The 18,875-nt window shown below is 24.2% G+C and overlaps 5 protein-coding genes across 5 annotated transcripts; 3 read left to right on the top strand and 2 right to left on the bottom strand.

Moving 5' to 3' along the window:
• Positions 1-505: 505 nt before the first annotated feature.
• LOC122861162 lies at positions 506-1,449 on the top strand. The gene is made up of 3 exons (XM_044165367.1): positions 506-871; positions 948-1,187; positions 1,269-1,449. Exons 1-2 carry the CDS (start codon positions 591-593, stop codon positions 1,180-1,182), a joined length of 516 nt encoding a protein of 171 aa, XP_044021302.1. The 5' UTR covers positions 506-590; the 3' UTR covers positions 1,183-1,187; positions 1,269-1,449.
• Positions 1,431-4,896, bottom strand: LOC122861156 (cactin). The gene is made up of 3 exons (XM_044165363.1): positions 4,537-4,896; positions 2,703-4,440; positions 1,431-2,627 (listed from the first exon to the last, which is right to left on the bottom strand). The coding sequence occupies exons 1-3, from the start codon at positions 4,761-4,763 to the stop codon at positions 2,439-2,441; spliced, it is 2,154 nt and encodes a 717-aa protein (XP_044021298.1). The 5' UTR covers positions 4,764-4,896; the 3' UTR covers positions 1,431-2,438.
• Positions 4,897-5,342: 446 nt separating this feature from the next.
• LOC122861155 (cyclin-dependent kinases regulatory subunit) lies at positions 5,343-6,438 on the top strand. Its single transcript, XM_044165362.1, has 3 exons — positions 5,343-5,477; positions 6,108-6,235; positions 6,342-6,438. The coding sequence occupies exons 1-3, from the start codon at positions 5,425-5,427 to the stop codon at positions 6,395-6,397; spliced, it is 237 nt and encodes a 78-aa protein (XP_044021297.1). The 5' UTR covers positions 5,343-5,424; the 3' UTR covers positions 6,398-6,438.
• Positions 6,439-11,236: 4,798 nt separating this feature from the next.
• Positions 11,237-16,824, top strand: LOC122861152 (excitatory amino acid transporter 1). The gene is made up of 12 exons (XM_044165356.1): positions 11,237-11,512; positions 13,801-14,063; positions 14,140-14,320; positions 14,769-14,811; positions 15,251-15,305; positions 15,395-15,587; positions 15,668-15,901; positions 15,975-16,037; positions 16,114-16,133; positions 16,239-16,347; positions 16,436-16,570; positions 16,661-16,824. The coding sequence occupies exons 2-12, from the start codon at positions 13,811-13,813 to the stop codon at positions 16,818-16,820; spliced, it is 1,446 nt and encodes a 481-aa protein (XP_044021291.1). The 5' UTR covers positions 11,237-11,512; positions 13,801-13,810; the 3' UTR covers positions 16,821-16,824.
• An 880-nt stretch (positions 16,825-17,704) lies between these two features.
• On the bottom strand, positions 17,705-18,861 carry LOC122861154 (vacuolar protein-sorting-associated protein 25). Its single transcript, XM_044165361.1, has 4 exons — positions 18,693-18,861; positions 18,251-18,396; positions 17,955-18,173; positions 17,705-17,889 (listed from the first exon to the last, which is right to left on the bottom strand). Exons 1-4 carry the CDS (start codon positions 18,740-18,742, stop codon positions 17,777-17,779), a joined length of 528 nt encoding a protein of 175 aa, XP_044021296.1. The 5' UTR covers positions 18,743-18,861; the 3' UTR covers positions 17,705-17,776.
• Between the last annotated feature and the right edge of the window lie 14 nt (positions 18,862-18,875).

The raw sequence follows: 18,875 nt of genomic DNA, 5'->3' as shown, positions 1-18,875 counted from the left end.
GTTGGTTTAATATAATATTCGACTGCGCTGTCTTCAATTGCAACATCTGGATATGAGTCAACTCCAAATTCTAGAAGTACTATGCTAAACTTTGTTTTTTTTCATGTTTTATTTATTGTTATTATTTCCATATGATTCAAGCAAACCTGACAATTTTTTAATTGATTAATTTTTAAATTGAGTTTAAATAAATGAAATTATTAAAAAATATAGTAGATTTATATATGAAAAAAAAAATAAAAAAAAACCTGTTCAACTTGATGCTTTAGAATGCAGTACAACTTAAAATAAAATAGATTGACTTTAAATTAAATTTAAAGATGAAAAATTATTAATAATCTTGTAGAAAGATAAATTTTGATTTTTTTTTTTATGTACTTGAATTAATTCGAATAATTATTTTTTAGGCTTCTATCATGGAATCCGCCTTAATGTCTACATGTGGAGTGTGACATGTAAACAGACCACAGGCCACCGGCTTCGGTATAGAACACATTATGTAATATGTATGTAGGTTATGTAGTTGATAGCCGTACATACGTCATACATCAAAGTCGTCAAAGTAAAAGTAATCGTCAGATTAAGGCAAAATGCAGCTTCGTGTTATCAGATCATTTGCTTTATTGAAAATTATCAATTTGAAAACAGTGGGTAATCCATTATATACCGCAGAACACACTCGTACAACATATATGAATTTAAAGAATCTTGCAAAACCGTATAAGAAACATTTCTTTCATAACTCTCAACAAAAATGTTTTGTAAGTGAAAGATTGGTAAAAAAGGTGGCTAAGATTGCATTGTGTGCCGGAGGGATTATGTGGATGACAGGAGTTATTCACGCTCCAGTGAAAGGGCCAATTCATGCCAGGTAACTAAAGTCATTAAAATTTTATCCACATTTTAAAAAAAAATAAATCAATAAATAAAACCATTTATTTTTTTAGTAACCCTGTACCTGAAAGTCCACAAGTTGCAACAAGTTCACCAGGTATTCGTTTATATGTGCATTTGGATATGAATCCAAATAATACCACATCTTTGAGTAAACCAACATCTGATGATGAAACAACAGTTGCACCATTAGGCATTGATCCACCAAAAGTTATGGACCCAGAAAGCAGTCCATCATCAATTGATATTCAATCAAATGAAGGAGTTGACATTCTTCCAGACAATTAAAAATGGTAAATATAGATATTTTTTATTGTAAAGTAGATAAGATTAACAATTAACAATTTATTAACAATTTTGTAAACAATTTTCAGATTCAGATGCAAGATATAAGTACACATATATTTATTATTATCTTATGGAATAAGATAATTACTGTACTGGCAAATAACACATTGTTTCTTTTTTACTTTTATATTATATTAATATATAATTGTAAAAAATATTAATAATATTATTATAAAATAAAATAAAAATTTTTTCATTTTTCTAACATCTGTATTTTATTTAAAAAAAATTATTTACATACGACATATATTAGAAGAATGTTTATAATATTTATCAAAATTTTTGTGTCCTTGATTTAAAAATACAAATTAAACTTGACTCTCATGGTGGAAAGAAAAAAATAGCATCCACGACATTCAAATTTTTTTAAATTACTAAATAATCCAATTGCTTCATTAAATTTATCAATATCATATTACATATTATTCAAAATTAATACTTCAAGATTTTCCAGTGTACCAAGTGCCATAAGTGCACGTCTAGTAACATCAACATATCCTCTCATGTCAAGGTAACGAAGAACAGCTGTTTTTGCGAAGAATTTTTGATCCATCATACTCACTTGATGTAACTAAACCAAGATCAAGACTAACTAAATTTTTTAAATTTAAAATAAAGTCAAATAATTACTTTACAATTTTTCAGTGATAATTTAACAATTGTATTTTAATTATTTTTCATTATTGTGTGTGATTCTTTATTTGATGATCAATTTTCATGGCGTCTTGCATATGTTCAATCTTGTCTGTATTTTTCAATGGAATAATTGATACACAACCAGGTTTATTATAATTGTAATATCATTTTTCCATAAGCATCTGGAGTGTCAGTTCTAAATAAATAATCAAAACTCATAATAGGTAATTTTTTTTTACTTAATCATGAAAAATATTCGTGAAAATAAAACAATTGAAATTATTAGACACATCATTATCTAAATTTATTTCATGGAGATAATTTCATATTTATTTAATACTCATACAGTCGCAAAATTATTGATCTTTCCAAACATCTAGTAAATAAAAAAATATAATATTATTTTATGTAATAATTTAATTAATCAATGATTTAATTACTAAATAATTTTATTCATATAAAGAATTTTATTATTATTTATTATTTATTTTTTTTAATTTTTATTTATATAGAAAAAACAGTCCCACCAAAGAAAACAAATTTTTTTCACATGTACAAACTTATCTTCGGTATCTGTATCTTTTAAAATGAAACCACAATTGAAATATATTGTTATGAAATTGACATCTAAATCCTCGCTTGTATGAATATTCCCATTCACGATTAACAATTTTAAATGCAATATCCTCATATGGTGGTCCAGCATGAAAACGAAGTAATGCAAAATCTTTATTATCAGCACAGGGAGTCTAAAAATAAAATAAAAGTTAGTAAATAATGTTGTTTAATATTAGTAAATTATTTAATAATTAAAAATAAATTACCAAGAAATACTGTGGTGTTGCACTTTTCTCAATTAAATCTGGATAAAAAATATTAAATTTATATCCTTGAACAATTTTTGGTGGTGGATTGTCCATATCATAATGAGTTTGATTGTATTTATTCCATTCAAAACCAGTATGCACACGATTAAAATATCTTGGTTTTCTTGGACGATATTTATCAGACCAAAGATAAACTTGTGCTTCAAGTGATGTTTCAACACTAAACTGTGCCTCATCAGTGTCCATATTTTTTCTTGCTTCTCTGTGCATTGCTTGTTCTTCAGCTGTTAATACACTTTGTACTTTATTACCAGTTTTAAGTACTAAACTTCTTGCATACTCAAGTCTTTGTGTATCATCTTCTTCAAGTGTTACAATTGTTCCTGGTTCAAGCTGTAATGATGTAAGTAATTTTGGTGAATATCCACCTGATTCATATTCACAAAATGATTCTGATAATAAATCAACTGCATTTATATTTTCATTATCTTCATCAGATTGTTCATCATCAGTTTTTTCTTGTGTTGTTGTTGAAGTTGTTGTTGTTGTTTTACTTGTTGATGGTTCATCAATTTTTGTATTATCACTGTGTTCATCAGATTCATTGATTACACTTTCAGCTTTTGCTACACCTTGTTCAGCTTTAAGTACTTCAAGTTTTTTACGAAGATTTTCTTGATGACGATCTCTCAATCTAGCTCTAGCCATATGAGCTTTTAATTGTGATAATAATGTTTCCCAATAACCAATATCAACACCTTCAGGTTTACCAGATATTTTTGTTTCAATTTGTAATTGCATTGATTCTAATTGAGCAGCTGTTTTACCTTTAAATATTGAGATAACTTCATCAGCTACAGATTCATGTATACCCTCTCTACGTCCAAGTGCAACTTCATAATCAGATCTATCTAATTTTCTTAATTTATAAAGTTCATCTTCAACAATAACAGTTATGTCATTCCAATAATCAAGATTTTTTCCTTTTTCTAATTCTTTATATATTTTAATATCAGCAACAAGATCTTCCAATTGTTTTATTGTTAGCCCACGTAAATATGTATATGGTTCATGCATTTCAACAGCATCAACTACTTCTTCAGCACTTATATATTTTGCAAGTAAATCAATTGGTTGTGCTCTTCCATCTTGTATACGTATACGTGTTCTTAGTCTAGCTTGTTTTAAATGAAATTGATCTTCTTGTTGACCCCACATTTCAAGTTGTACTGCTTCTTTTTGTCTTTGTTCCATTGCCATTTCTTCTTCACGTTGTTGTCTTTCTAATTCTTTTTCTTGTCTACGTTTTTTAACTTTTTCTAATTCTCTTTTAGTTTCTTCTTGTTTTTGACGTGTACGACGTTCAAGTTCTTCTCTACTAACACCAATTAAACCTTCTTTTTCAAGTTTTTTTTGCCATACAAATGTTGATAATAAATTACCATCACCAAATGGATTATCTGTATTTGTATAATGAAGATAATCATTATCCCAACCCATTCGTTCTTTACGTTTACGTTCTTTAGCTTCTTTTTTTTTCATTCTACGTAAACGTTTTTCTTCTGGTAATTCTGTTATTTTTATCATTTCTTTTTTACGTTTACGTTCTTCAATATCTTTTTTTCTTTGTTTTTCAAGTTTCAGCAAAAGCTTTGTTGAATCATTGGAAGATGCTGATGATGATGATGAAGATGATGAAGATCTTGATGACGATGAAGACGACGACGAAGATGACCTGGTTATAAATATAATTAAAATATTATTTATCAATTTATCAAATGTAAACAAGTGTCTACAGACAAAATAAATATATATTTTCTATTTTACATACCTGTTACGTTTTTTTTTCTTTGATGATGATTTTTTTTTTCTACTCGAAGATGATGTGGAGCTTTCATATTTTTTTGATGATGATTTATCATCATATTTTGATCTACTGGATTGTTTACTTTTGTCACTAGCTCTGTCATAATCTTTTTTTCTTGATACCTCATCACAACGTCTACGACTACGATCTCGTGATCTTGATCTGTCTCGTCGACGATAATCTCTCTCCATTTTATTATTTAAATAATTTGATAACTAGACAGATATAAATAAATAAAATATATATATTATCGTTGGACAAACGTTTACGTTTTATTTACGCTCTAAACTATAACCTCAATTATGTATCAACCAATATCAACAAATCAACAACAATGAACCAATTATAGTTGCAATATCTGACGATAGTAGACGCTGACGACAATCAGCCATATTGGTTCAGTGACAGCTGTTGGCAACCCCACCACTAAATTTAAACCATTTAAACTCCATAAAAATTATAATATTAACAAATTATTTAATAAACAAATCATCATATTTTTATTATTATCTAAATAAAAAGTTAAAAATTAATATTAATTCAAATAAATATTTCCAAATAATTTACTATTAAATTAATTATTTAAAAATATATTATTCCCCCACTCTGATATCAAAGGACATCCGTTAACATTCAAATTGAACAGCCTATGTACACGCCGTCACGCGAGCCCACGCGAGCCAGTGTTATTTGTGAAATAAAAAAAAAAAAAAAAAAAGAAAGAAATCGTACGCTTTATACTTTTAAAAGTTAAATATATAATTATTTATTTTAATAATAATTTATTATCAAAATAGTGTTGTGCATTTGTGTTATCAAATTAATTAAGCTTAAAAAAATTGATTAAAAAAAATGTCATCTATTTACTACTCCGACAAATACTACGATGATGTATATGAGTACAGGTAAGAAAAATCTTTTGTTACCGGTGTGTGTTGTTGAGATAAATTAATATTTATTATTTATTATTTTTATTTTTAATTATAATGATAAATTAATTAACAAATAAATCAATGCATATGTATTTTAGTCTTGATAATAAATATCGAGAATAAATAAATATATATTTGTACGATGCTTGATATTTTGTTGGTTATAATAATTTGTTCTCGGGCATTCGTTGCCGTTTTCTCCCTTTGTTGTATTGGGATATTTTATTTAAAATCCCCTTCGTATCTATGTGACACACTCACATGCATGCTTTTTTTTTTGTTATCTCTTTTTACTAACCGGTTTGATGATGATGTTGATGAATCTTTATTTGGCATTTTAAATTGCATTTACAAAAAAAAAAATATTATGTTTTGAATGATATGATTAATATTTAGCAAATAAAATTATTTATTAATAATAAATTTGTTTATTTATTTATAATATATTAATTGTTGATTTTATTATTTAAAATAACAAAATACTCACAATTTTTTTATTGTTGTTTGAGTAATAGAAAAATAATATTGATTTTTTTTTTTGCTTTTAAATATCAATTGTTATTTATAACAATGTAATAATGTTATTTTTTTATTTTTAAATAGACATGTTGTTCTTCCAAAAGAACTGGAAAAAAAAGTACCAAAAACTCATCTTATGTCTGAACAAGAATGGAGAGCACTTGGTGTACAACAGAGCAAAGGATGGGTACATTATATGACTCATCAACCTGGTATGTTATTTTTAATATTCAACAATTTGTTTACATATGTAAATAAAAGCTTGAAAAATTTATTGTCAATCAATATTATATCATTGTTGTTTTGTTTTTATTACAGAACCACATATTCTTCTTTTCAAGAGGAAAATTACAAGTCAACCACCAGAAAATTAATTGTTATCTTAAAAAATAAAAGAAAAAACAAAAAAAAAAAAGCAACAAAACAAACTCGTTAAATAGGATACTTGATTATTGTCGTCAATTGTTACAAAAGGGCTGTAATTTTTTTTTTTTACTGCGATTTAAATCTTGATATGTTATTATATTCAAAATATTATAATTTTTTTGAATATTCATGTTAACGTTAATTTGCATATCATAGTAATAAATAAAAAAAATTAAATTATTGGGCTCTTCTGTTTATCAGCTACATATATTTTTACTTCATCATTGATTCGAAAATATCAATGGAGTATTTTTTTTTGTAAATAGTTATCAAGTTTTTTAGTTGTAAAATTAACATGATTTTTTTTTTTTTTTCTTTTTTTTTGTAATCGAAAACTAGATTATTGCCAGAGAAAATTATTTCTCGTATTGTCATAATGAATTTATTTTTTACGTAATATTAATTTTTTCGAATGAACATGTGATTTGAGAATTGTTTTTTTTTTTTTTTTTTTTTAAATGGAGTGATTGGATCTATAATTAATCTTAAAAATATTGTCAAAATCACTTTAAAGTATTGCTTAATTTGTGCTACAAACCACAATGTGCCTTTAAAAATAATTATAATAAGCTCAATATATTAAGTTAAATAATCTCACCGGTTAAAAAACTATCAATTGTAATTTTCAAAATTATTTGATCTTTCTTTTTTTTTTATTTCATAAATACAATGTGTTACATATCGTCATACTAGACAACCAAAAGAAATAAAAAAAAAAAAAGAAAAAAAACAAATAAAATCATAATTAAGAAGTACTTGTATAAACATATGTACAAAAATTGAATCGTACGTAATTCATCAATTTCTTTAAACGATTTTTCTTATAAAAATTAATTATTAAGTAAGACAATTTATAAAATAGAATTTTCAATTATTTTTTTTATATTAACTTTTTTATTTTTATAATAATAATTAAGACATATATTAGTTTGATACCGGTGTGAAAGTGGTTAATGATACCTCATAAAATTTGTTACATCGCTCATGGCGAACCAATAAATTAACAACTCAGTTTAAAATATTATGTTTATTTATTATTTTCATATGTTTTTTTTTTTTGTTGAAACTTTTTTTTAAATCTATTTAATGTGTTATATAAATAATGCATCACACGCTTTAGTTAAAAAATGACAAAAAAAAACTAAACCAAGCTTAGACATATGTGTTGGAACGGAGATGAAATAAATTATGTTCAAGGCCAGTTATAGTAACCTACATAATTGGACTAACAACAATTCGGAAGAGCTTCAGTTTGAAAAATTAATATCACACGTTTGATGATGTCACACACATTGCCACATCTGTTTAAAAAGGGATATGGGAGACTTTACATTTGACCTTTTGTTTATTTAACGAGATGTTGTATTGATTATTTAATTTTTTTAAATTTCCGTGATAATAATTAATTATTTATTTATTATTTCTATAATTAGATTATATTATGTATTATAAATGATTCATAATCCAAATAAGTCGACAAGTCAATCATCAACCCAGTCAGGACGAAATGTACAGTTTAAAAAAAAAAATTCCAATTCATAAGTCATCTTCATTAACAAGTGTCGTAATAAAAAAATTAAAAATCTTGCATAATTTTAAATGATTTGCAGAAAAAAATTAAACATTTAAAAACGAGTTTTTGCAGTACTCGTAAAATAAATACAGAAAATAATGAACAAGTAGAGTTTCAACGGTACATCATCATTCAAATATAAAAAAAAAGCAAATAATTATTAAATAAAAAAAATTTTTAAACATGAATACAGTAGTAATAATAATAATGATAAAATTAAATATGACAATACAAATATAGACAAGTTAAAAAAAAAAAAAAAAATTTGATATTACAAATGGAATTTTTATTGTTATTTCCTGTCATTATTTCGTCAAAAATTTCATATGCGATTGAGTTTACTTTTTATTTTTAATCACATTTAAAAATATATATACAAAAAATAATAAAAAAAAAAAAACATTTATCATTATTATCATGAAATAAATATGTTTTTTTTTTTTAAATAATTTTGTTTACAACAAAGACGAACTAATGTTGCCCCACCTGAGATATATTTTATTTAAAATATGCAAAGACACAAAGAGAGTGTTTTTTTTTTTTTTCTTGACCCAGGAGTTGGTGTGAGGCTTTAAGGCCCATTATTAGTTCATGGTCTTGAGTCTCTCATTTACATGTTACCCCTCTTTAAACTCTCTGCATTATTCGGTAGGTGATGGTCACCATTCTAAATTCAATGATTTTATAAATACATATACCTACAAATTTTGGTATTAAAAAAATATACATGCTGTTGCCTGGAGCATAATATTCATCAAGTCATAATTTATTTATTTTTTTTTATCTCATTTAATTATTTTGTCGATAAATGGAATATATAAATATGATTTTTTTTTAAATTATAAATCATAACATATTTATACTAATGAATTATTTAAATATATATGTATTCTTTTTTTTTAAACATATATTATTGAAGTATAATTTTATTTTTATGAAAAAAAAAAAATATTTTAGCACGTAAAAATTGAAATTTTTTATGACTGCAGTCGAAATGATAAAATACCAAGTTTTTTTTTTTTAATGATTATTGTTATGTACATGGCATTCCGTTATTTTAATGCTTTTAAATTTAAAAAAATAAACATTCTTCTATATATATTTTTATTAAATTTTAAAATTTATTTATTTTATTTTTTTCTACGTGAAGATATCTCGAATTTTGATTAAATGTATAATAAATAGCAGCGATAATTTCGATATTCTTCGTTTCGAAATTAGGAACAAGTATTGAGTAAAATTTTTAGAGAATAATTCCCTTATTTTACAGATAAAAATTTAAATATAGGCCATTGATAACCGGGGGTCATGTAAAAATCAAAAAAAAAAAAAAGGTTGATCTGTTTGTTTTATTTTCAATACAAAAAAAAAACTATTTTACATAAAGTTTTATCGACTCTTTCCGTCCACAAGCCAAATAATTAAGTAAAACAGACGTTGTGACCTCAATCTAATTTAATGAATGAGTGTATATTCATAATTATTAAATATTTTTTTTTTTTACTCAAAGCACACTGCAGTCACAGACGAATTGACATAATATATGATTCCCACAGTAATTTTCTCAAATAATGATAAATAAATTGAGTGTCACAATAATATTATACTCACTGACTCACGCTATCCTCTCAACATTGAATCTTCTATATTAATATGTTCTTTTTTTTTTGTTTTGAGATGCTGCGATAATTAAAATATTCAAAATATGACTATTATGAAATGCAACACGATTATACATGATTATTTTTTCAATGCCTTATTGAATGATAAATCTGATAAAAAAATCCATGAAAAATTTGCAAATTTATTTTACATGTAAATTATCGATTTAAAATTTTTAATTATTAAAATTATTGTGCTGCGATTGTTTTAAGATCTGATCTCATTAATTAAGTTACTTATCTGTCTTAAGATGAAGATATTAAATCAGTGAATTCCTTTGAGTATACTTACCATTCTTGGAATAATGATACGTCGTTTATCATATTTATTTCATTCCATTCATGAATATATTATTTATCTATAAATATGTTTATAACAATATTAAATGAATTTGTTGAAAATCTAAAGAAAACCCTGAGAATTGAGATAAAAAAAAACAACAACATTTACGCGTAAAACTGATGAATATTTATGGATATGACAAATTATGTAAATTTATTTTGTATCATGTGCATGCGTGTGTATGATATGAATATATATAAGCTCGATTGATTGTATAATAACATCAACTAAAAGCTCATATAAGTATTTATTATTAAATTTTTATATTTTCCCATCAACCCACAATCTCATCTACATCAATTTGTTTATTTAAAATTTTTTAATTCATACATATAAATATGAAGCATTAATTTTTTATTAAAACAATGGAAAAAAAATAATTATTTTGTTTTTTCATAATTTACGTAATAAATATTTGAAATTAAAATTATAATAATTAAAATTTTATTATCACAATATATTTTGATATTAAATAAAAATATATATAATTTTTTTTATTTGTTTTTTATTAAATTATTTATATAAAAAATTAATGCACCAGTAATTTACAATTAAAAATTATTTAAAATTATATATAAATTATAATTTTTTTTTTTTATTATAGTCTTTGTTTTCTTTTATAAAAAAAAAGACCTTCAGCATCTTTTGGACTAGCCCAAAAAAATATATAGAAAAAAAAAAAAGGGAATACATAATGAAAAAAAGAAAAAAAAAAAAAGATTTGACAACTGTGTGACCTCTCGTTTTGTGAGTGGGCTTGTATATGGATCTATATAAAAATATATTTAACAGCTTTATATCTATAGAAAGAGAGAAATATCGTTATAAGCGTAGATTTGATCAGTAAGCAACTGGTGTCCACCAACATCGTCAAACAAGACACGTGGTTAAATCTTTTGGCCCATGTAACACAAAGAATTTCTTCACGTCTCTTCCTTCTTTTATGCAAGTACCCAGACATAATTTTTTTTTCTATCCAATTCAAATTATTTTTCAAAGTACATTTAAATCAATTAACAAATCAATTTTCATTTTTTTAATTGATTTTTTTTTGTAATTTGAAAAATAAATCAACTGGTGAATATGAGTTGATTTAGCTACCAAGTCAATTTGTTTGAATTTGTTCAACAAGTTTCGACTTCAAGAATAAAATACGCATGCGTACATTCTCCTCTTTTTTATCCTCCTATCACTTTTACCCCCCTTACTCAATCATAAAAATTCTACAGGGATTAAATGCACACATGCCAGTGTTACTTGGCTCCCAATCATTTCGTGTATAACAGCTAGAGCTGCGATCGTGAATCGTTGCTGTTTAATTCACGAAATTTATCTTTCACTCGTGTTATTTTTTTTTTTTTACAATAATCATTATTTTTGTATTTTTAAATTACATTAAAGTGAATTTATTTATGTAAACGAGTTAATTTAATTTTTAATTTTATTCGCTTATTTTTTTTTAAGTTTATCTCAGTTTTTTGAGTAGGTAAGTGTCATTGGAATTATTCAAATAAATAAGTGAATTTATAAAAAAAAATTTCTTTTTAAACATATTGTATTATACATGTTAAAGCGATTTTATAAAAATATTATTATTATGAAATTAATTGAGGTAAAAATTTATTGATAATAATTGATAAAAAAAAAAAAAAGAGTTGTGATATTTAATTAATTGATATCGATACGAAATTTTTTTTATGTTTGAATTTTACAAACGCGGAAGTGGGAGGAGTTTGTGTGATGTTAGTTCCTCATACGGAAAAAATGCCGTTACATGCAATCGTAGAGAAGAGAGAGCATACAAGGGTCGAATCTCTGCCCTTTTTCTCATTCGTAATTTTTTTTTTCTTCTTTCAACAGTAATAAAATTTATTGGGGAATTGGAATTTCTCGTTAATTCATTGGATCGATATACTATTTAACAATTATTAACAAAAATTCTATTTTTCATATATATTTATCGTTTAAAAATAAAAAATAAATAAATTTAATATTTTATTCAATTGTGTTGTAAGTTTAAAAGTATTCAACAGTAAACTTGAATTTTTTTTCATGCATAATTTGCACAATAGTGCTATTTTTATTATATAATAAAAAAAAAAAAAAAAATAAGTAAATAAATAAATTTTTTAACGATCTGCTGTTTTGAAAAAATAAAAAAAAGAATTTTTTAAAAAGTTATTAAAAATAGGAAATAAAAATGTTTTGAAATATGTTAATTTTTATATTTGATAAATTTTTAAAAAACATTAAATTATATTTATTTCATAATGACTCATTATTTTATTAATATCAGTAAGTTCATAAATAAACTTGCACTGATAATTTTTTTTTCCTTTATATTATATGATAATTAAAAAAAAAAAATTGCCAAATTTATTTCTTGCTTTATTTCGAAAGTATAAAGAATATTTCTTTATTTTCTAAATTCCATGTCAATTTAATAATATTAATGAAAAAATAAAGTCCCCTTACTTTAATTAATAATTATTATTAAACGTATAATCGTGGTTTATTGAATTTCATTAAATACAACAGCATATTAATCACACATAATTAGAAATGATAAACGTACTGATCAAATGATTTTTTTTCTCAATGTCAGTATTGCAATCATGTACACTTTTTCTCTCAAATACTTGTCATAAAGACATTCGAAACAATAGAAATAAATTAACTATTAAAATCGAAATTAATAAATTAAAATTACGATAATTAAAATAATAAATAATAATATTATTATTACTTTATTGATCAGTCAAAAATAAAAATAATTAAAATGTAATTTAGTATCTTTTTTTTTTTTTTTTTTTTTTGTAAATACTTTAATTATGAAACTATGTTAATTTGCAGCAAGTGAGTAGAGTGCACTACAGCATTCTATTGACTCAACAGATACAAATAAACGATATCTTATCTCATTGCTCTACCATGTTAATAAAAATTCATAGAAATATTAATTGCTTTATGAAAATAAAAATAATATAAAAAAACAAGTGTCCAAGAATTTTAAATCGCAGTAAGCAATGTTTTTACAAGACGAGGAAGGCTATATTAGAGTAGTATGACGAAGAGCTGGTATATATTATATATTACATATACAGCATGAATGTACATGTCTATATTTCGTTTAAGGGATGTCAGAGTAAATTTAAAAACCATCAGGGACCCAATCGGTTCACGGGGTCAAGGTGTATAGACAGGCAGATAATTGATAAATAAACCGGAATTTGGTTCTTGCATTGTCGATTAAAAATATAATTTCAGTTTTTACATTACACAAGTTATGTTTTTATTTTCATATTACTATTTATCACACTTGCAGTCAAGAAAAACAACTTTAATCAGTCTACATTAAATTGAAAATAAAAGTAAATTCAATACAAAAAAAAAATTTTTATTTTATATTTTATAATAAAATTATTTGTTCTGAGTTATAATCTAAATTTAATTTTTATAAATTTTATTTTCATGTTAAGATAATAAAAGGAAAGTTCTTCTCCATATTTTTTTTTTTTTTTTTGCTCTCAGTACTTTTTGAAAGGAAAATATATATTTATACTCATATGGTTTTTGGGCAATGACCTACTTATTTATTTCGTCAACCAGATGATTAAACCCACGTGCATCTTTTAAATAAATAAAAATTTCATAATTTTTTTATTTGATATAAAATTGATTACAGTATTATGTCAATAAGGTCAACAAAAAAAATATTATATTTATTTAAATGAATTAATTTTTATTATATTATTATTTTATTTAATTTTTCAGAAAAATAAAAATGGCAAGACCAAAAAAATGGAAGAGTTGTTTGGGAGAAAATGGATTGACATTATTTACTGTATTTGGTGTTATTGCTGGTACTGTACTTGGTTTTTCATTGAAAGCTGTGAAAACTGATTGGACACCACGTGAAATAATGTACATTGAATTTCCTGGTGATTTATTTTTGAGAATGTTAAAAGCTCTTATTTTACCTCTCATTGTTTCAAGTATTGCCAGTGCAATTGGTAAATTGGATCTAAGTTTGTCTAGTAAGTTTATTATTTTAAATAAAAAAAATAATTGATATGTAATTGCAAAGTATTTCATTCGTATAAATTATTTCAGGCAAAATTGGAATGCGTTCAATATATTATTATGCTACAACGACGATATGTGCAGTAATACTTGGCATAATTCTCGTATCAATAATTCGTCCTGGTGTTGGAGCGATAATAGATACGAATGATGATGATTCACTAACTCCTCAAGCTGGTAACACTGTTGATACCCTCTTGGATCTCATTCGGTTAGTAATCTTTTGATTTCTTATTTTTTTTTATCATCATTTATAAATCATATTCAAATACAAAAAATTCAAATAATAATAATAGCATCAAATTTTTATCATCATAAAATAGTGTAAATGATATTGAGATAACAGAAACAAGTACATCAACGTTTTATTTCAACAATCTTTTTAATATCTCATTTTTAATATCTACATTTTTTTATTTTATTTTATCGTATACTTTATTTAAAATAAAAAGTTACAGTATCAATTATCTAACAAGTATTCACTTAATGTACAAATAATGTATATGATCATTCATGTTTGTACTATCACGGTGAATGTAACATAATTAAACATTGGGACGAATCGTCGGTTTGGAGAACACAGATAGGGATACGCACCGTTAAGAAGGAAATGAACAATAAAGGGAAATTATACGTTAATTATTTGCTTATGTTTTCAGAAATATATTTCCGCCGAATCTTCTTCAAGCTTGTCTCCAACAAGTGAGTAAATTTTATATACATTAAATATCTTTATTTGTTAATAAACTTTTGTTTCTTTTTAAATTTTATTTATTATAAATTTCTTTTTTTTCTTTTTTAAGTTATATGTTAATTATATTAAAATATAAATATCGAACTATGGTTCTTGGTATAATATCCAGTTGAATCTGCACCATTCAAGCTCATTTTAAATCATTATCAATTTTGTTTTCTCACCATACTCTGATGTCTGTAGCATCTATTTCCTTCTCACGCCCCCCACGTGTTGAGTGATCAGTAATCCCACTCAGCAATTCTCGAGTTTTAGAGAAAGTATTTTCTATTTCCTTTGATTCTTTTATTTATATAATTTTTTTGATAAATTATGCTGCAACAATTTATTTCTTCATTTTTATTATTGAAATGTTTTTTTAATCAATATTATTAATTTTATTTTTAGTATCGCACTATCATCACGTTTAAGAATGAAACCATTAGAAATGCAACTGGTGATGGTAAGATGAAATTTTAATAAATATCATGATGTACAAAAATATAATCTTTAAATGATAATTAAAATAATTATTGTTGTTTTTTTCTTTAGGTTTAAATCTTATAAAAACTGTTGAACATGTTGGTCATGAGTATAGAGATGGAATGAACACACTGGGTCTTGTTATATTCAGTATTATTTTGGGTATAACATTGAGTAAAATGGGTGAAGTAGGTAAACCTTTGCTTGATTTTTTTACTTCATTATCTGAAGCAATGATGATCATCACCAACTGGATTATTTGGTAATTTAAATAACGTTAAAAATTATTAATTGTATTTTTTATTTTTTTACGACAATATATAATTTTTAAATTGTTCATAGGTTGTCACCAATTGGTGTTACATTTTTGGTAGCATCAAAAATATTAGATATTCCTGATATTGGTGCTGTTGCTGGTGCTTTAGGATGGTATTTTTGTACTGTACTTTTGGGATTATTTATACACGGCTTTGGTACTTTATCATTGATATACTATGTTTGTACACGAGAAATGCCATTCAAATCAATTGGAAAAATGAGTCAAGTAATGGTCACTGCTTTTGGAACAGCATCAAGGTAATTTTATATTTTATTTACAACAATTTAATTTTAAAAATACTTGGCTTATATTTTTTTTAATTTTCAATAGTTCTGCAACACTTCCAATCACTCTTCAGTGTCTCGAAAATATGGGTGTAGATACAAGGATCAGGTAAATTATTTTTAAAATATATTTTGCATTTATTAAAATTATTATTTTAACATGTATTTTGTTTTTCATTTTTCAGTAACTTTGTTGTTCCTATTGGCAAGTATAATGTACACTTTTAAATGTGTCATTCATAATTTTAATTTATAATATTTTTTGTGTTATTAAAAAATTTTAATTATCAATTGATTATATTTTCTACAGGTGCTACAATAAATATGGATGGAACAGCACTTTATGAAGCAGTTGCAGCAATATTTATTGCTCAAGTTCGAAAAGTTAGTTTATCATTTACACAAGTCATTGCTGTCAGGTAAATTTAATTTATATATTTTATTTATTAATTTATAATATAATAAAATTTGTTAAATATCTAATAAACATATATTTATGTTATTTAGTGTAACAGCAACAGCAGCAAGTATAGGTGCTGCTGGTATTCCTCAAGCTGGTCTCGTGACAATGGTCATGGTACTTGATACATTAGGCTTGCCTGCTAAAGATGTTACTCTCATCATTACTGTTGACTGGCTCTTGTAAGTTATTTTTTTTTTTTATTTTAAATTCCATCTAATTAATCTATTTTTATAATTGTCATGTATAAAAATACTTGTTGTCGTTTACAGAGATAGATTTAGAACAACAATCAACGTAATATGTGATGCACTTGCGGCAATTATTATTGAAAAAATGAGCAAAGATGAACTTCAAATTATGAATCAAAAACAACAACAAAGATCTGAACTTGAAGTTGAACTTTCACAATTAAATAAAGATGAGTCGTGAATTTATTAATTAAAAATTATTAAAAAAATAAATAGATATAAAAAAAATTTTAAATAATGATCTAACATAAAACAATGACACTGTCTAACTGGTATTCTTGCACAAGATACTTATGACAGAAATATGGTGCAACAATGTTACAGTGGTACTACATAAAAAAAAAAATAAAAAATAAATAAAACATACTCATCACTCTTGCCATAATTTTCATCGTTATAAGATCTGTTAAAATAATTCCAAGCAAAGCTTAATAAGTACAAAAAATTATTAGTATATCCAAGCTTTGATTGTGAATATATAAATTAATTAAAAACCGAATTATAAAATGCTACATATTAGCTACTGTGTGGCTATGTGTCATTAGTTATCTTAAAATTACCACACATTTGCAATTTATAAATAAATCCTAAATGACATTTAAATGGATTCACTTAAATTGTCGTACAACATTGCATATAAAATGTGTCTACCAAAGTAAAATATAAATAAAAAAAAATACAAAAACTACTAAAGCTTCAATTAAACATAATAAAAATGAAATTCTACATAATCATGGATTTTTAAAATCATTATTTAATAACTTATAAAATTATGTGTTCGTTTAAAATTCATAATACTATTCAGTAATTATTTTTTTTATCTAACTAAAAATATGTTGAGTTAAAAAAATTATTATTTCGTTTGTTTTTTTTCTTTTTGTAATTGTGTGTGAATTTTTTTAAAAATTATTATTAAGGCTTCTGATTTTTAAAAAATATATATTAAAATATATGTATGAATTATCATAAAAATATGACTCTTATGAATAAGCCATATAAAGACACAATGGCATACAGGTAGTTTATAATAAAAATATTGAAAAAAAATAAAAAAAAACAAATAAATAATTATAGTATATTTATTAATTTAAAAAATATGTTAATCTGTATTTTATAAATCACAAAATTTGGTTTATTTTAATAAAATTTTACTCCCTGGCTATCATCAAATGTCATTAATTCAGCTTTTTCTTGTGCTTCAAGTGTTTTTAATGATCTTGTTAAAACTTCAATATCAAGACCATGAAATTCTAGAGAAAGATAAACACAATAATATTAATACAATGATTATAATTATTAAAAATTAATTAAATACCTTGATCAACTGTGTCGTTACCCTGTGCCAGCTCAAATAATGTACAAACTGAATTAACAAGTCCTTTATCTTGTACCCAGCTATAGATAATATCACCCCATTCTTCAAATGTATGCCAATAAATAAGCCATCGTTGTTTAGATTTATCCAAGGGCATTGCATTATTTGATTTGAATAAATTATCTAAAATTAATTGGACAACATCAACTGACAATTTTCCTGCAATATTAAAATAATTTAGTTAATATTTTAATAATTAATGTATTATATATCATCATATTGTTGTAAATAATTACTTTGAATTGCAGTATTGTTGAATAGTGGACTTGAGTGAATTTCTCGTAAATCCAATATTGATTGTTTTGTTGCACGATAATAATCTAAAACAAGATTTTTCCAAGCTGCTAATTGTTTTTCTTTAGTTTCTGCATGTGGCTGAAGTCTGTAATTCATAATTAATTAAATATTATTATTCATCATGAGTTTGACACATTGACAAGTACTTTAACAATGTTTACAAAAATTGTAAACAAGTAGCAAACTAACCTCGTCGAATTTTTTTTTTATTTTCTATTATTGTGTTTAATTCATTAAATATATTTTTTAGTAATCTAGTAATGTTAGCAATTTGAAAATATTAAAAAGCAAATTTATTTCTAATTAATTATAAATAAATAGTTATAATTTAGAGTAAAATATTTTGTTATTTTATAAGTAAAAGAATACAAATTTTCTTACGTGAAAAATGGTGGAAAAGTATATTGCCATGGCCATTCGATTTCTGCCATTGTTGATAGAGTTTATTATTGAATAAATATTACTTGATTTATATTTATAATAATTAAATAATTAACTATTCAGCACATATATATTTTTAACAAGATTTTTTGACAAAATAGTATAATAATATTAAAGTTGTGA

The sequence above is a fragment of the Aphidius gifuensis genome, linkage group LG1 (genome assembly GCF_014905175.1).
Source record: "Aphidius gifuensis isolate YNYX2018 linkage group LG1, ASM1490517v1, whole genome shotgun sequence".
Lineage (NCBI taxonomy): Eukaryota > Metazoa > Arthropoda > Insecta > Hymenoptera > Braconidae > Aphidius > Aphidius gifuensis.
The sequence above is the reverse complement of the archived record's forward strand: the minus strand, read 5'-3'. Positions and strand labels throughout refer to the sequence as shown.

Coding starts and splice junctions, on each gene's coding strand:
- LOC122861162 (XM_044165367.1), top strand. CDS start 591: ATGCAGCTTCGTGTTATCAGATCATTTGCTTTATTGAAAATTATCAAT. Junction 872..947: donor AAAGGGCCAATTCATGCCAG/GTAACTAAAGTC, acceptor TTATTTTTTTAG/TAACCCTGTACCTGAAAGTC.
- LOC122861156 (XM_044165363.1), bottom strand. CDS start 4,763: ATGGAGAGAGATTATCGTCGACGAGACAGATCAAGATCACGAGATCGT. Junction 4,441..4,536: donor AAGAAAAAAAAACGTAACAG/GTATGTAAAATA, acceptor ATTTATAACCAG/GTCATCTTCGTCGTCGTCTT. Junction 2,628..2,702: donor CAACACCACAGTATTTCTTG/GTAATTTATTTT, acceptor TTTTATTTTTAG/ACTCCCTGTGCTGATAATAA.
- LOC122861155 (XM_044165362.1), top strand. CDS start 5,425: ATGTCATCTATTTACTACTCCGACAAATACTACGATGATGTATATGAG. Junction 5,478..6,107: donor GATGATGTATATGAGTACAG/GTAAGAAAAATC, acceptor ATTTTTAAATAG/ACATGTTGTTCTTCCAAAAG. Junction 6,236..6,341: donor TTATATGACTCATCAACCTG/GTATGTTATTTT, acceptor TTTTTATTACAG/AACCACATATTCTTCTTTTC.
- LOC122861152 (XM_044165356.1), top strand. CDS start 13,811: ATGGCAAGACCAAAAAAATGGAAGAGTTGTTTGGGAGAAAATGGATTG. Junction 15,902..15,974: donor GCTTTTGGAACAGCATCAAG/GTAATTTTATAT, acceptor AATTTTCAATAG/TTCTGCAACACTTCCAATCA. Junction 16,134..16,238: donor TAACTTTGTTGTTCCTATTG/GCAAGTATAATG, acceptor TATTTTCTACAG/GTGCTACAATAAATATGGAT.
- LOC122861154 (XM_044165361.1), bottom strand. CDS start 18,742: ATGGCAGAAATCGAATGGCCATGGCAATATACTTTTCCACCATTTTTC. Junction 18,397..18,692: donor ACTTTTCCACCATTTTTCAC/GTAAGAAAATTT, acceptor TATGAATTACAG/ACTTCAGCCACATGCAGAAA. Junction 18,174..18,250: donor CAACAATACTGCAATTCAAA/GTAATTATTTAC, acceptor TTAATATTGCAG/GAAAATTGTCAGTTGATGTT.